The 15,187-nt window shown below is 41.1% G+C and overlaps 1 protein-coding gene across 32 annotated transcripts in view; it reads right to left on the bottom strand.

The window, feature by feature from the left end:
• The window catches only part of afdna (afadin, adherens junction formation factor a), a 104,636-nt gene that overhangs the window by 43,651 nt on the left and 45,798 nt on the right, over nt 1-15,187 (bottom strand). For 17 of the 32 annotated variants that reach the window (XM_058613788.1, XM_058613787.1, XM_058613783.1 and 14 more), the window contains exons 9-17: nt 15,092-15,136; nt 13,913-14,007; nt 12,633-12,883; nt 8,407-8,479; nt 6,750-6,820; nt 6,586-6,653; nt 5,549-5,754; nt 3,410-3,430; nt 177-322 (exon numbers count right to left, since the gene is read on the bottom strand). In XM_058613788.1, the coding sequence (XP_058469771.1) occupies nt 177-322; nt 3,410-3,430; nt 5,549-5,754; nt 6,586-6,653; nt 6,750-6,820; nt 8,407-8,479; nt 12,633-12,883; nt 13,913-14,007; nt 15,092-15,136 (976 nt within the window). The remainder of the gene's footprint in view (nt 1-176; nt 323-3,409; nt 3,431-5,548; nt 5,755-6,585; nt 6,654-6,749; nt 6,821-8,406; nt 8,480-12,632; nt 12,884-13,912; nt 14,008-15,091; nt 15,137-15,187) is intronic. The other 15 variants (XM_058613803.1, XM_058613781.1, XM_058613804.1 and 12 more) reach the window with 7 other exon arrangements.

The following is a 15,187-nucleotide window of genomic DNA, read 5'->3' as shown; positions in this document are numbered from 1 at the left end:
ATGTGTATGTGGAAATGCAATTTTTGTTTGGCCATGGTAACTCTAGGGGAGCTCTCATCGCTTTGCGTTGCTGATCAGGCACTTTAATCAACTGAAATCCCTCAGAATAACTCCCTGATGGAAGAAAACCCCCTTAAAATCCCATGATACTCCATCCCATCCACACTCAGACTGACTTGAAGGCCATCTGGACCAGATGGGCGAGGATGTCCTGAGCGTCCAGCGTGACGCGACTCAGGTCGCGGTCCTGCTTGATGAAGTTGAGCAGCTCGGAGGCGTTGGCCATCCAGAAGGCGAGCGCTCCTGCGATGTTCTTCTGCTTCTGTTCTCGCACAAACACACAAACACACAAACACACACGCACACACACACACACACACACACACAGAGAGAGAAAACAAATACAGAGGACGATGTTAGAGCAGCCACATGAAGAAGAAGAGGCTGTACAGAGAGAGAGGGGGTGGGGTTTTCTGTTTGAGTGGCAGCCAAGAGGAGCAGTTGTTACTTCAGGGATAGACTCATGCCCCACCCACCCCTTCCTCCCTCCGTCCCTCCCTCCCTCTAAGCCAACCAGGTGTCAGGAGGAAGAATGGTCACCATCATCATCACCGTCACTTCAAAAATAAGCATTTCCACACATTTTTTGATATTTTCAGTTTGACGAGCAGTGAAGATGACGGTGACCACGGCTTTATCACCCCCAAACACGACTGCAGTCATCAGGTCACCAGACACCAGCGTCTGCCTCAAAACAAGAGCACATGTCTCTGTTCTATTTTTCATTTATGTATTTAGACTGTAGACTGGTTTACTCTGAACGACACTATGTTCACACGACAGGCGACCGACGCAACACAGCAAAGTACATCTATAACTTTTATATAGTTACTGTACATGTGGTTTTCTGTCCACAAAATAAGACGCTTCATATCAATTATTTTAATAAATGTTTCATCAGTCTATAATTTTCTCAATTAATCGTTGATTAGTTTGGTCCATAAAATGTTGGAAAATGTGTATTAATGTCATGAAATGTCCAACATTTTTTTCAGTGTTATTCACAAAAATCCAAAAACTAGTTTTAATTATTAGAATGAACTCTAAAATCGATGATCAAAATAGTTGACGATTAATCTAATTGTTCTCAGCTACTGTTAGTGTCCAAATTAAGGAAATAATGTCGCATTTTTTTAAATAAATTGTTTGCTTTTTTTTTAGAGGATGTAGACTTTCATGACTTTTCAAATGTGTAAAGCTAATTATCTGAGCCGTATACTATACATGAATAAATAGCGGAGTTAGTTTTCCCCGTCTCATCTAAAAAAAAAAATGCAGCCAATGAGGAAGTGTCTGAAATCTGTATTCTCTTGAGTGGCCATCAGGGGGCGACCCTAATAAACCACTTCTCACGTAATTTATAAATGTCAGAAAAGCGCGACTTGGGTCTCAAATGCAGGTTTCATGTCTTCCTGATTTCCATTTTGTGAATATTTGTTTACGAATACCCGATAAAGCGGCGTACAAATCGGTCTAAATATAGACAATGTGAGATTATGCGTATTATTTCAGTACTTAAACCTGTCAAGTACTCAAAAATTAAAGTTCGCAAACCAGCGGGTGAAGCTACCTCGCATTGATACTTGATCTTATCTTAGCTAGCTGTTTTCTGACATCAGATCCAGTCATTTTTGGCTAATATCGGCGAAACATCCCCAACTACACGTCAGTCCACAGTCTAAAGAAAGTCAAAGTTCTCTGGTGTTGAGATCACAGCAGAGGCCAGAGCTCAGTGTCTGAGGAGCTGATTGGTTAATAACACCACCAATCACAGAGGGAGGAGCGGCACAAAGTCCACGCCCCCCTGCACTCATCTATCCCCGCCTTGAAAACGTTAAAAAAAACAAAATAAAACCAAAACATCTTTTTCAGAACAGGCAGAGAATAATAAAAAGAGATGGAGCCAAAAAATAAAAGGTGGCATTAATAAAAACACAGATGATGTGAATACAAAACAATGTCCAAACAGACAAATGAAGCAGAGCGCGGTGGAGGAGGACGCAGGGACGCAGGGACGCCGCCCGTCTCTCGTCCACACTGTTGAGTAGGAAGAAGCAAAGAAGAAGAAGAAGACAAAATGGATGCCAGGATTAAAGATGGAGCAACGATGGAAAAGAGTGACAGCTTTGGTTTGGCTCTGTCTGTTTGTTTGTTTGTTTGTTTGTTTGTTTAGTACCAGGCGGCTCCAGCAGGAAGCTGAATGGAATTAGTGGTGGTAGATGTTGCTGTTGTTGCTTAGTTTTTCCAGCTGTGGGCAAAGACGCGTTAATGTCAACGTGTCTGAACGTTTCTGTTAGAGGTGAGGAAAAAAACAAGCAGCAGCAACAACAGTGAAGGAAGCACAGAGAGAGAGAGAGAGAGGAGAGAGGGAGTGTGGGGGGGGAGAGGGAGAGAGAGAGAGAGAGAGAGAGAGAGAGAGAGATTTGGTTTGGGCGACATCATCAATAAAATATGACTGTTTTTATTCCAAACACTGGGTCCGGACCCACAAATAGGCCACAGGGAGTTATTTTTGTTGAATTTTCACAACCTTTCCACAACAAGCATTTTTTATTTTTTTCAAATAACATGCATAAAAATGAGGTTTCACTTAGTTTATCAAAACATCTCTTGGAAATTATTTGTTTACCAATTCAAAATGACACCATGGTTCACAGATATGGCTTTTATTGTGATCGTTTAAAAACAGTGGGTCGCTGTAAAGAAGGTTTGCTCCAAATGATATATTTTAGCTTTAAAGGGAGTATTTTTTATATTCTTAATTTAAATAGATATCATGATTTATCATGAATTATCATGAATTATCGTCATACGATTGACTTTCCATGCATTTTTAAAGAATCATGATATCAATGTAATCGTGGCACACTCATCTCGTTTCCCTGCAATGCTCACGCCTAATCATGGACAAAAATAAAGATGTATCTATGCAACAATGCTTAAAACATCCAAACAAATGGTTAGACTAAACATTCCTTGATATTCTAAGAATATTTGGAGAGATTTTTCAAGTTTTTAATTCATCGTTTCATAAGTGCAACATTGATGATTATCAAAATATGAGGAAGACAGGGTTACGAGCCACTTTAATTCCATTTTATTTCATCCCTAAAATCAGTAGGAATTATCACTCGGAATGAGTTTCATTTTAGGTTTTGTGACTTAGATTAGCCGTTAAATCTTGCCAAAATTATGATTTACATTAGTAATCTGATGCACGTCACCCTAAAACCATGACACAGAGACGGAGAGAGAGACAGAGTGAATGTGAGGTAGAGAAAGAGAGTGAGTGAAGGAGGCAGACGGGTCTGCAGCAGCCGTATCATGGTGTGCTAATGTGCTCTCCTACCTGATCCCCATCACGGATCTCCTGGATGAAGGAAGAAGAGGAAGGAGGAGGAGGAGGAGGACACGTTCACAGGACAGAGAGAAAACACGTCAACAGCTACAGTATGGACACAGCTATGTAACACACACATACACACACACACACACGTCATGGTTCACAGTGTAAAGCCATGTTCAAGAACAAAAGTGATGCAGGTCGACAGAAAAAACAGAAAACATTTGCCTGTTCAATTTATCACAGCTTTTTACTACTTTAGTTTTTAAAGTTTGCTTGGTACATTTACACGTTTTGAGGCAGATTAATCGTCCGTGTCTCTGCATACACGGCACAACCGCATCGTTTTAGTCACATTAGACGTCTGTCTGTCTGTCTGCTGGACTCATCAAATGAAAAGAGAGGAAAACCATGCTTGTAGTTTTGTACCAATGAAAGTCAAACACTGCACAGCCAACAGTTACAGCAGCGGCGTTGTCCTGTGTGTGGAGGGACAATTAGTCTCATTGGGGACATGCAGCTTTAATAATAAGGCTAATAAAAAGCATCATGCGCCAACTTTTTTGCCGTTTCCTCTTCACTTCTCGTACAAAATGACTGATTTTGCACGTTTGGTGAAGGAGAGAGTCGAAGGACTTTGAGCTTTGATGAAAAAACTGATTCTGTTGACGTCACATTGTCGCTTTTTAGACTTTTGGATATTAACACGGCAACATATCACCTTCCGGGACTCATGAGATACGATTGTTTTCATTCCAAAAGGGACGACCCTATGAAAACACAACATTTAAAGAAAGGTTCTGGAAGGTTCTCCTAAGGTTAGTCACAACCAAACCAACGTTTCTGGAACGTTCCCTCAGGGTTAGTTAAAGGAGTCTAACGTTCCCTCAGGGTTAGGTACATGAGTCTAACGTTCCCTCAGGGTTAGGTACAGGAGTCTAACGTTTCCTCAGGGTTAGGTACAGGAGTCTAACGTTCCCTCAGGGTTAGGTACAGGAGTCTAACGTTCCCTCAGGGTTAGGTCCAGGAGTCTAACGTTCCCTCAGGGTTAGGTACAGGAGTCTAACGTTCCCTCAGGGTTAGGTACAGGAGTCTAACGTTCCCTCAGGGTTAGGTACAGGAGTCTAACGTTCCCTCAGGGTTAGGTACAGGAGTCTAACGTTCCCTCAGGTTTAGGTACAGGAGTCTAACGTTCCCTCAGGTTTAGGTCCAAGAGTCTAACGTTCCCTCAGGTTTAGGTCCAGGAGTCTAACGTTCCCTCAGGTTTAGGTCCAAGAGTCTAACGTTCCCTAAGCGTTGAGGGAACCAAAAAACGGAAACGTTCTCCTGCTGGTTGCACCGTGGTTTCCACACTTACTAAAATAGAACGTTAAAAAAAAACAAATATTGTTTGGGGTTCCCCATTTTCAAATAATGTGCATAAAAATTAATTTTTGATACATTTCTTAAACATTTATTGGAAATTATTGGTTAAACAATTTAAAATGACATAATATTTTATTTACAGATACAGCTGGTTTTCTGGGATGTGAACTATGATTACAGGCTTCAAACTCTAAATGTACAAGCCTGCCAGAACTTATAAGAAGAAGAACTTTGTATTGCAAAGAAACACATATAGAAATGTGTTGCTGTGAGTCACAGACGACCGCAAATTGAAAATGAACATGACAAAAAATGCCCAAAAAACATAATTTATATCAACATAAGAGATGTTAAATCACTAATTTTAAATCCCTAATATGATAAAGAATCTTTCTTTTTAAGTTCAATGTGTGATTGAGTTTAAATAAAAAGGTTTCCGTTCATTTCCTGGCCTATTTTGAGTAAAATGAATGTGTCTCTATGCAGATGATGCACCGCTCTACACAAACAAGAAGCAAAAAACACGAATGGGAAGAACAAACAAAAGAGACGTCAAGTGTGACCGGCAACAGAGGGAGGCGACTGTGGAGAGAGAACGCTGCAATAAAAACAAACGTGCAAACACACACAACACACACAGCTACGCACGTGTTGTAAGGATTCAGTTAATGTGGAGCAAAAAAAACGCACATTTTCAACACAAACAGAAGCAGCATCGGGTGCAGGAGGAGGAGGAGGAGTGGCTCGACACGTTAAAAAGAGTGTTAAAAAAGTACTGACCTGGATGACGCCCTCCATCATGCTCACCATCTTGTTCACGATGGCAATGACCTTGTGCGTGCGCTCCGACGCCGACATGTCCGGCCGGTACGTCGGCGACAGGACGTAGCGACAGGCCATGTACAGCACGTACGTGGGAGACAGTTTGAAGTGGACCGTGGAGCTGTTGGTGTAGTTGATGATGGCCGACAGGAAGGTATCTTCAGCTGTGGTGGAGAAAAACACACAGAAGCACGTCATCATCACGCACACAAGGTTACCGGAGTAAAACAACGAGAACGTGAGCGATGATTCAGGCTCGTCTGAAGTAAGTTAAAGCGGGGGTTTAGTAAGTTGAGCGGAAACGGTTTATTGTTCAGATTTTTGGTCCATAAAATGTCAAAAATGTTAAAAAATGTCCACATTTCACATCCGCGGTCGCAGAGACTTCTGAGTGTGTGGTTTTCTGCCGTCATGTCTCTATGACCAATGATCAGAAAACGCTGCTTTGGCTGTTCAAACACACGTGAGTCATCATACAATAACAAATATACACACAGACACACACAGAGACACATAAATGCCCTGAGCACAAGACAGTCAACAAACACAGGTGTTACCGAGACACGGAAACCGACTCGGAGAGCCTGGAGCAACAAGAGGAGGACGTGTGAAACGTCAGGTTTCATCAAACACATCAAAAAGCCAACATTTAGAAGACGTTTTAAAGACACCGAGAGTGATTTATGTTCATTTTTCACAATAAAAACACAGTTTCAAGTGTCTAATTCACATACTTTCAAAGAATTTCAAGGCCCACAGGAACCCTACAAGTTTCCTAAGTGCCCACGCAGGAGACGCAGACCTGTTTCACCCTGTTCTAAAATTCACGTAGCATCAAAATACTCCTGAAGACCACAGATTATTTGAAGGTTGAAAATCTAACTCGACGCATGTTTTTGTGCAGCAGAACCCCTGGGTTCGATAGTTTAGTTTCCAGGTCGTTAACTGGTTCACAGACTCAGAGAGTCAAAGTGAAAATAATGATTGATACTCACAGTTTTCTCTGAACTCGATGCTGGCTGGAAGAGTCATCTCTGTCCTGTCGGCTGAGCTGTCCTGAGACCTTTATAAGAGACGCAATAAAACACCATGAGGACGAGAAGAAAGACGAGGACATGCTGGAGGAAGAAGAGGACGAGCGTGTGTGTGTGTGTCTGACCTGTTGTCCTGCTGCTCTCCTCTGATCATGGGTTTGACCATTCCTCTCTCCATCTCCAGTTTTCCTGAGCTCTGAACAGAAGAAACACACATACACACACACATGATTTTTGTTGGGTTTTTTTTACTGTTCACTGCACACGAGAGCTAATTTTAGCCGGAGAAACGGCACAAACAGCGTAATGACTACTGTCAGACGAGGTCTTCAGTCACACTTTAATGTGTATGTTTATAACAGTTACATAATTCAAACGCTAGAAATACAGCTCCAAGAATCACTGAGTCGCTTTCTCTCTCACTTTTTCAACATAATGTTTTATAATTTTAATAAACATATTAAAGCCTCAGACTTTTGTGTGCGTACCTTGCTGAGGAGATAAAGCAGCAGATTCTTTGACATCACCATTTTAAGATGCTTAAAATTGTAATGTTTTATCATAGTAGTTTCCATCATTTCCTCGTTGCTCGCTTGTCGGCTCCTCCTTCTCCTTCTCTTTTTCCTTTGTTCTTCTTCCTCTGATGTCTTTAAACTCGTCCATCTTTGATCTGTGCTCTCCATACGTGTGTGTGTCTCTATTTTAACCGTTTACGTCGTACGTTATTTACCAGAGAATGTAGGAAATGTATGTAGTTTCTGCTTTGATTTTCTTAATTTTTATACTTAATACTTCAATACTTTAATACTTCAATAAAATGGCAGTGCACAAAAGTTAACACACATTAGGTTTAAAGTATAACAAACAGACACTAATGAGCAAGAAGTCACCGCATGTTTCAGTCGCAAGGAATATTTTGAATCATTTAATATTAGAAATATGTTCATAATGTAATTAATATAGAAAGCAACACCGACATATGGATAAAAAACAAACATACTGTACATTGATTCAAAAAAAGCAGATTAAACTGTTATTTTCGTCTTGTTAGTTTTTTGTTGTTTTTTTATAAACTTGTGATTCTCCAAATCTACTGTATCTGTGAAGAGACAAATTTCCAAGTGAGTTCTCTCTTTTTCCCTCGTATCTCTAAAACATGTAAATGTCACTGCATGAAACAGTGCAACTTTATTTTAGAGTAAATATAAAAAAACACTTATTTTAACTTATTATAAGAGTCACTTAATCAGATCAGTGTTGATTCCAGAACTAAAACGGTTTAAACTGCTTTTATGTCGTGTTTAAACAACTACTGTATGAACTCAGACAACAGAAAACGTATATCATATCAGAGTCTTTCGCAGATGCTCGGTCAGGACCAAAACAGGACTGGACTTTACAGGGCGCACAACATATTGTGCGCTCAGCTGCTCCTCTCTCACTTCATTCAAAAACCTTTTTTTCCAGGCCTGGAAAACATTTTTGCAACGTGGGAACCCAGGCTGTTTACTGAACGCAGAGAGCGAGAGCAAACTCTGAGCGGTGAATCCCACATTTTTACACAGAGGTTATGATGTAGAAAAAATAAATAATAATAATCTAATGTAAATACTAACATGAAGCGAGCGTCTCTCTCTTTAAGTCACACCTTCATTTTCACTTGACTTCCTTGCAGGTTAGTGGCAAAAAAAACTGCCTTAAAAACACTGAAATCTTTTTAAAAGAAGCTGCCTGGGTGTGTGTGCGTGCGTGTTTGTGCGTGCGTGTGTGTGTGTGTGTTACCTTGCTGGTGGGCAGGGCGGCTCCACTGTGGACGTCTCCTTGAAGGTCAAAGGTGGTTTCAGGTACGCTGCTGCTGAAAGGACACGCCAACAGTTAGAGGACGGAACTGTTTTCACACACACACTTATCAGATTCTCAGGAAGAGGGAGGGGAAGAGAGAGAGAGAAAGAGAGGGAAAGAGAGAGAGAGAGGGGAGAGGGAGAGAGAGAGAGAGCGAGCTCCTGTCGGAGAAGCAGTAATGTCATTTCTAATACAAGCAGACGGATCGTTTGCTGTATAAACACAAACGCACGCTTACATAACAGCATAATTAGATGTAGAGACGTCAGGCAGGAGTTCTTCCTGACAGAAGTGAGCGAACAGCAGAGTGTGTGTGCATGTGTGTGCATGTGTGTGCACGTGTGTGTGTGTGTGAGAGAGACAGTAATTAAAAGTGACAACCGTTGTTTCAAAGCCGGGGCGTCTGCTTTAACGCCCCATGTGACAGGAGGACATCGATGTCAAACACACAGAACAACAGCAGCACTGATCTACAGAGCATCTGTGCTCCATCACTGACAGAAAACATCATTATCATCATGTAAACTATCACCAGCAGGAAGAGGAGGAAGACTTTTTCGCTGTTCGGTAAAAGTGGGTGATATGAGCTTAAAATTAGCTCCTCATGACATCGTAACAACAATATTTGTTTCACAGAATTTCAAAATAAAAGTGGAACGCGATATTGTAAGTAAAAAAACACGTTTGAGACGTCTGATTGACAGCGTGACGGCACTGACACCGACAGAAAAGTGAGTCAGACAAGGTGCAGCTAAAGGTACGTTCCAGTTTGTGTCGAAATTCGTGATTTCCAAGTTGAGGGCTGGCCTTCCTTTGACCACAGCGCAAACTCACAAACTCAACCAGAAGTCAAAACTGTCAAAAGTCAAAAGAGCAGTGAAAACTGTTGTATTTTTATCATAAGCTTCAAAGTTTTAACGTCTTGTTTTTTTGCCTCATCTGCTGCCACGAGTCTCTTAAAGCAGACAAAAACAAAAAAGACGGCTTACAGGGAATTGTGAAGGCGAACAGCAAAACCACCAGAACAGCACTGAATGACCCTCCATGACCTGAAAATTACACTATCCGACCTGAATCTTCCTCTGAGCACAGAGACATTTATTCTTAATGAAACTTATATGTTGTCACAACTCCTCAAAAGGAACGTTGGAGGTGATGTCCAACCTCTGATCTAAATGGAACGCACCATAAATCTTCTTTAATTCTTTTCATAACATCCTCTCATGTGCTCTTCTTCTTCTTCTCTTCTTCTTAATTTACCGGCAGCTTGAAGTTCTTCATCGCAGTTCAAAGTTCTCCTGCTTTCTCAGCTCCTCAGTCTCTTTACAACCCTTGGTAGTTTTCCCTTTGTTCTCATCTTCATTCTTCTATGTTAATCCAAAGATGCGTAAACTTTAAAGAAGAACATTATTCGTCCACAGCTGGTTGGTCGCTGTGAGCTCGTCTCCACGGATTAAAACAAACTTGTTTTCTTTTGATTCAACAAATGCTGCGTGGTCACAGTGAGTTAATCGAGGCACACCAACCAGGACATTGTAGCTATCATAGCATTTATTTTGAATTTCTGAGTTTCTTTGAGTGTTTTTTTTTTTTTTTAGAATCACATGTCTCCTTAAAAGTAAAAAAAAAAAATAGGGAATGACAGTAAACAGAGGCACAGATTATGCATGTCCTTCCAGATTCCCCGGGTTGTTTTTCTCATTAAACGTTGGTGATGGTCCAAACTAAGCTGGGAGAGGGAGCAGATTAATGCTCTGAACTCTCATTGGCTTCACGATCATCCGTTCAACTGCCAAATCAAAAAGCTCAGACTTTTGTTTTTAATGCCAAAACTGTGGCTTTTAAAAGTCAGAAACATCGCGTCTGATGTGTCGTCACCACCAGCTCAGCTCGACAGAAGTTTGACTCTGATTAAGAAGAAAAAAGATGTCAGATTCCAGGCTGAGGACAATAAATTAAGAGACTAAGAAGACACATGAGGTGAATGTCACTGAGCAGAGTCGTCATCCAACTTTGTACCAACTCAACTACCGACAGCGTCTGTGACTGAGAGTCTGCAGCTACGTGAGGTACAGCAGCACCTCAAAGACACGCAGTACGTTTACAAGTACAGTTTCATCAAGCTAAGGCCATAGTCTGACTAAGACAGGCAATTGGACAACTTGCAGAGTCTGAGTGTAAATGCGGAGAAGAAAAACGATGTATTTCTGAGAGATGGACCGTACTGTGGTGCTGTATGTTTCGCACCTGTTGTACGTGTTAATCGTGATAAAAACGAGATGGAGCACAGCTCTTTCGATTGTCCTGTTGTCCGAAGAAATATGCCACCAGTTTACACGTCGTCTCCTTCTACTTCCGGGTCAAAACCTGGTGAGGCTATGTTGGTGCATGCACAGAACGACAAGTCTGACTCTAGTCCGACTAAGAGTATACATGCAGGAGTAATCGGACTATGAATCAAATTACCCAGATATGTTAGTCCGACTAAGAGTATACATGCAGGAGTAACTGGACTATGAAGAGCATTATCCAGGTATGTTAGTCCGACTAAGAGCATACATGTAGGAGTAATCGGACTATGAAGAGCATTATCCAGGTATGTTAGTCCGACTAAGAGCATACATGTAGGAGTAATCGGACTATGAAGAGCATTATCCAGGTATGTTAGTCCGACTAAGAGCATACATGTAGGAGTAATCGGACTATGAAGAGCATTATCCAGGTATGTTAGTCCGACTAAGAGCATACATGTAGGAGTAATCGGACTATGAAGAGCATTATCCAGGTATGTTAGTCCGACTAAGAGTATACATACAGGAGTAATTGGACTATGAAGAGCATTATCCAGGTATGTTAGTCCGACTAAGAGCATACATGTAGGAGTAATCGGACTATGAAGAGCATTATCCAGGTATGTTAGTCCGACTAAGAGTATACATGCAGGAGTAATCGGACTATGAAGAGCATTATCCAGGTATGTTAGTCCGACTAAGAGCATACATGTAGGAGTAATCGGACTATGAAGAGCATTATCCAGGTATGTTAGTCCGACTAAGAGCATACATGTAGGAGTAATCGGACTATGAAGAGCATTATCCAGGTATGTTAGTCCGACTAAGAGTATACATGCAGGAGTAATTGGACTATGAAGAGCATTATCCAGGTATGTTAGTCCGACTAAGAGCATACATGTAGGAGTAATCGGACTATGAAGAGCATTATCCAGGTATGTTAGTCCGACTAAGAGTATACATGCAGGAGTAATCGGACTATGAAGAGCATTATCCAGGTATGTTAGTCCGACTAAGAGCATACATGTAGGAGTAGACCTGAAACATGTCACTCCAATGCTCAGTAAATGTTAAATTTGCTATTCCAGGTCCTGAGGAGGAACATGTGACAGTCTGACTCTACTTTGTTACAGTCCCTGTCATAATGTCAATCAATTTAGTGAATTAGAGACCAATCAAACACAGTTTATTTATTTAAACCACTTGGTGTCGATCAAACTGGTGTTAAACTACTACAAAAAGTAAAAAAGTAAATGATTGATCTAATATAAATTTAAGACACTCAGTGCTTTTTTTTATTCCTATTCTGACGCAGAAATGTTTTACACATAGTTTCAGTTGCAGAAAGCATCACAAAGTGAAATGACTTGAAATTTAGACTTTAAAAGGGTTTGGTCAAACCTGTTTATCCAGTCGTAGAAACAAACAGCAGCGAATTAAAGCTCATTCACTCACTCACTCACTTACTTAAACACACACACCTCCCTCCTTTTCCGTCATTAGTCATCCATTGAATCATCACAGGTCCAGTCCATTTCAATTTTCTCCTGAAGTTCTCACGTACTTTTCATTTCTCTCGTTTATCTGCCGAGTCTCTCTCCTCTTGTGTGTGTGTGTGTGTGTGTGTGTGTGTGTGTGTGTGTGTGAAACGACGGCAGGAGGCCACACCCAACACCATGTTGATCGGATTAGAGGGCGGCTCGTCTGCCACAACCCTAGACCTCCGCTCTCTTTGCTCTCCTCTCATTTCATCCCTCCTCCCTCCTTCATCTTTTACTCCGCCTGCCAACTGCAAACCTCACCCTCTCCTCCCTTTTTCTACAGAGAGAAAAAGCCTCGCTGTCTGGAGGAGAAACATGAAGAGGTCTGACTCACCCGGACTTGTGTCGGCTCCTCATCATGGCCGCCGGCTCCCTCTTGCCGCCCTGGTCGAACATCGGGTCGACGAACTTGAACACATGTGCGGAGCCAAACTGGAGGGTGGAGCCCGGGCGCAGCACCGTCGTCTCGGCGATCCGCTGCCCGTCGACGAAGGTGTCGGCGTCGGGGCCGTGCGGCGTCACCGTCACCATGCCCTCGCTGTGCATCAGGTTACAGTGGTGGGGAAGGATCCCCGGACCTAGCAGCTGCACACGCAACAACGACAACAACAACGTCAACGACAAGAGTTTTTACAAATAAATAACATTTAGTGCGGCGTTAAAGCTGCCGTCAGTGAAATCACATGAGTTTGAACACATGTGTTAAAGCTGCAGTGTGTAATTTATAAACAGGCTCTGTTCAAGCAAATCTATAAGACGCTTAGGGAGCGTTTGTGTGTATACGCCAGCAGTGCAGGGGCGGGTGGGGAAAAGATGCTTTTTTTTTGTTTGACTGCTAAATGACAGGGTTTTTTTCTGGAACTTTTCATGGACGTCCAAGATGGAGGAAGATGATGCCTCATGGCGAAAGTCCAAAGAAGTAGAAATAGTAGAAGTAGAAGAAGTAGTAGAATGAGAAGTAGTAGAAGAAGACAACGTAGTAGAAGTAGTAGATGAAGTGGATGTAGTAAAAGAAGAAGACAAAGTAGTAGAAGTAGTAGTTGAAGAAGTAGTAGATGAAGTTGAAGAAGAAGATAAAGTAGAAGATGAAGAAGTAGTAGATGAAGTAGAAGAAGAAGATATAGTAGTAGATGAAGTAGAAGTAATATTAGAAGAAGACAAAGTACTACTACTTTGTCTTCTTCAAGGCACAAGTAGTAGATGAAGAAGTAGTAGATGAAGAAGACAAAGTAGTAGAAGAATTAATCTCCTAATAATTTCCAGTAGAATGTACACTGAGAGGTACAATACTGCCCTCCACAGGAAAATACTCTTAAGATGTTTAATCTAAAATAAGCTGAAAAATGTTGTTATTAAGTTAAAACTGCAAACATGTTTCTTGTGTTTCCTGGATGTGATTGTGAAATAATTACAGAGTATTTATTTATATATTCATTACTAAAACAACACGTCTAAACGTGACCGAGAACCTTTGCACGGTCCTGGTTTTTGTGTTCATTTTGTCTCTTTAAAACACAACATTTAAACGACACAATCAATGAAATGAATACATATATATGTGTCACTAAACATTTAAATAGTGTTTAAAGTGTGTGTGTGTGTGTGTGTGTTCACCTGTATGGCTCCGTCATCTGTGCAGTCGGAGCCGACCTCAGTGATGCTGTACTGAAGCCGGTAAAGCTTTGGTTTGTCTCGCGAGTCGGAGCCGTCTGCACAAACACAAACACATTCTCACATTCAGCACGACGACAGAGGATAAACAACAACAACAACAACAAACTAATCAATAACCAAATCAAAGTCGTACACGTTCACCCTCTCACTTTTCTGTCGACGAGCAGCATGAGAACATTTAAAGTCAATACAAATAAAGAAACGGTGTTTTTCTGTCACGGTCGCTGCTCGCGCAGCAAAAAAACAGAGTGTGGCTGCAGAGCAGTTATTGATTATTAGTTTAAAGGAGTTTAGTAAAAGCAAAGCAGCAAATTAGTTCAACTGAAGAAAATGTTGTTTTCATTTCATGCACCAACCTTTTAAAAGACGGTTTTTGTTTGTTTCTGTGACTTCTTTAACATTTAATGAGCGAGAAAAACCTCAAACCACCTTTTAAAACAACAGTCAATCAATCAATCAATCAGCTGATGTAACGAGGCTGACGGGAAAACTCCTCCTACAACCGAGAAATAAACACACAGTGACATCATGGAGTCACTTTAACCTGAAACTGGGTCCTGGTTAGATTTTGTTTTTTAGGGGTCGTGAAAAAATTCATTTGCAGCAAATTTTACAGCTTTTTTCCTTCAAGATTTATGACTGTTTTAAATAAAAGTCGTAGAAAAGGTTTATCTGGTTTATCTAGATCAAAAGAATATTAGGAGATAGAAAAAATAATTAGTTAATTGACCGTTAATTCAATTCATTTGGGCTATAAAATTACACAAAACCAAGAAATGATGTTGTCCAAAATGATTCAGTTTCAGTAGAACCAAAAACCACTTAAAAGATTCACATTAATGCACACATCAGATTTTGAGATTTGAATATTTATGCATATTTATGGGTTTGTATGTAAACATCAATTGTTAAAATCTAGAATTAGAACGTTGATTTTGCCTAAAATTGGAATATTTGAATATTTTAACTCTAAAATCCTCTCTGTTTGTTTCTAAGAAACAACGAAAAAACTAAAATATCGTACGACATTAAGCGGGGGAAACCGCGACTCCCCCCCCCCCCGACATCTCCCATCAGCCATTGCAACAGACACAGAGAAGATGTGGGTGGATGTTTTACCTTCGTGGTGCCGATATGCGTAGTAGGCATAGTGATTCCCTCGCCCTAGTCAGGCAGACAGGCACAGGCAGGAGCAGAGGAAGAGGAGGAGGAAGA

This window comes from Solea solea, chromosome 17 (assembly GCF_958295425.1).
Source record: "Solea solea chromosome 17, fSolSol10.1, whole genome shotgun sequence".
In the NCBI taxonomy this organism is placed as follows: domain Eukaryota; kingdom Metazoa; phylum Chordata; class Actinopteri; order Pleuronectiformes; family Soleidae; genus Solea; species Solea solea.
The sequence above is the reverse complement of the archived record's forward strand: the minus strand, read 5'-3'. Positions and strand labels throughout refer to the sequence as shown.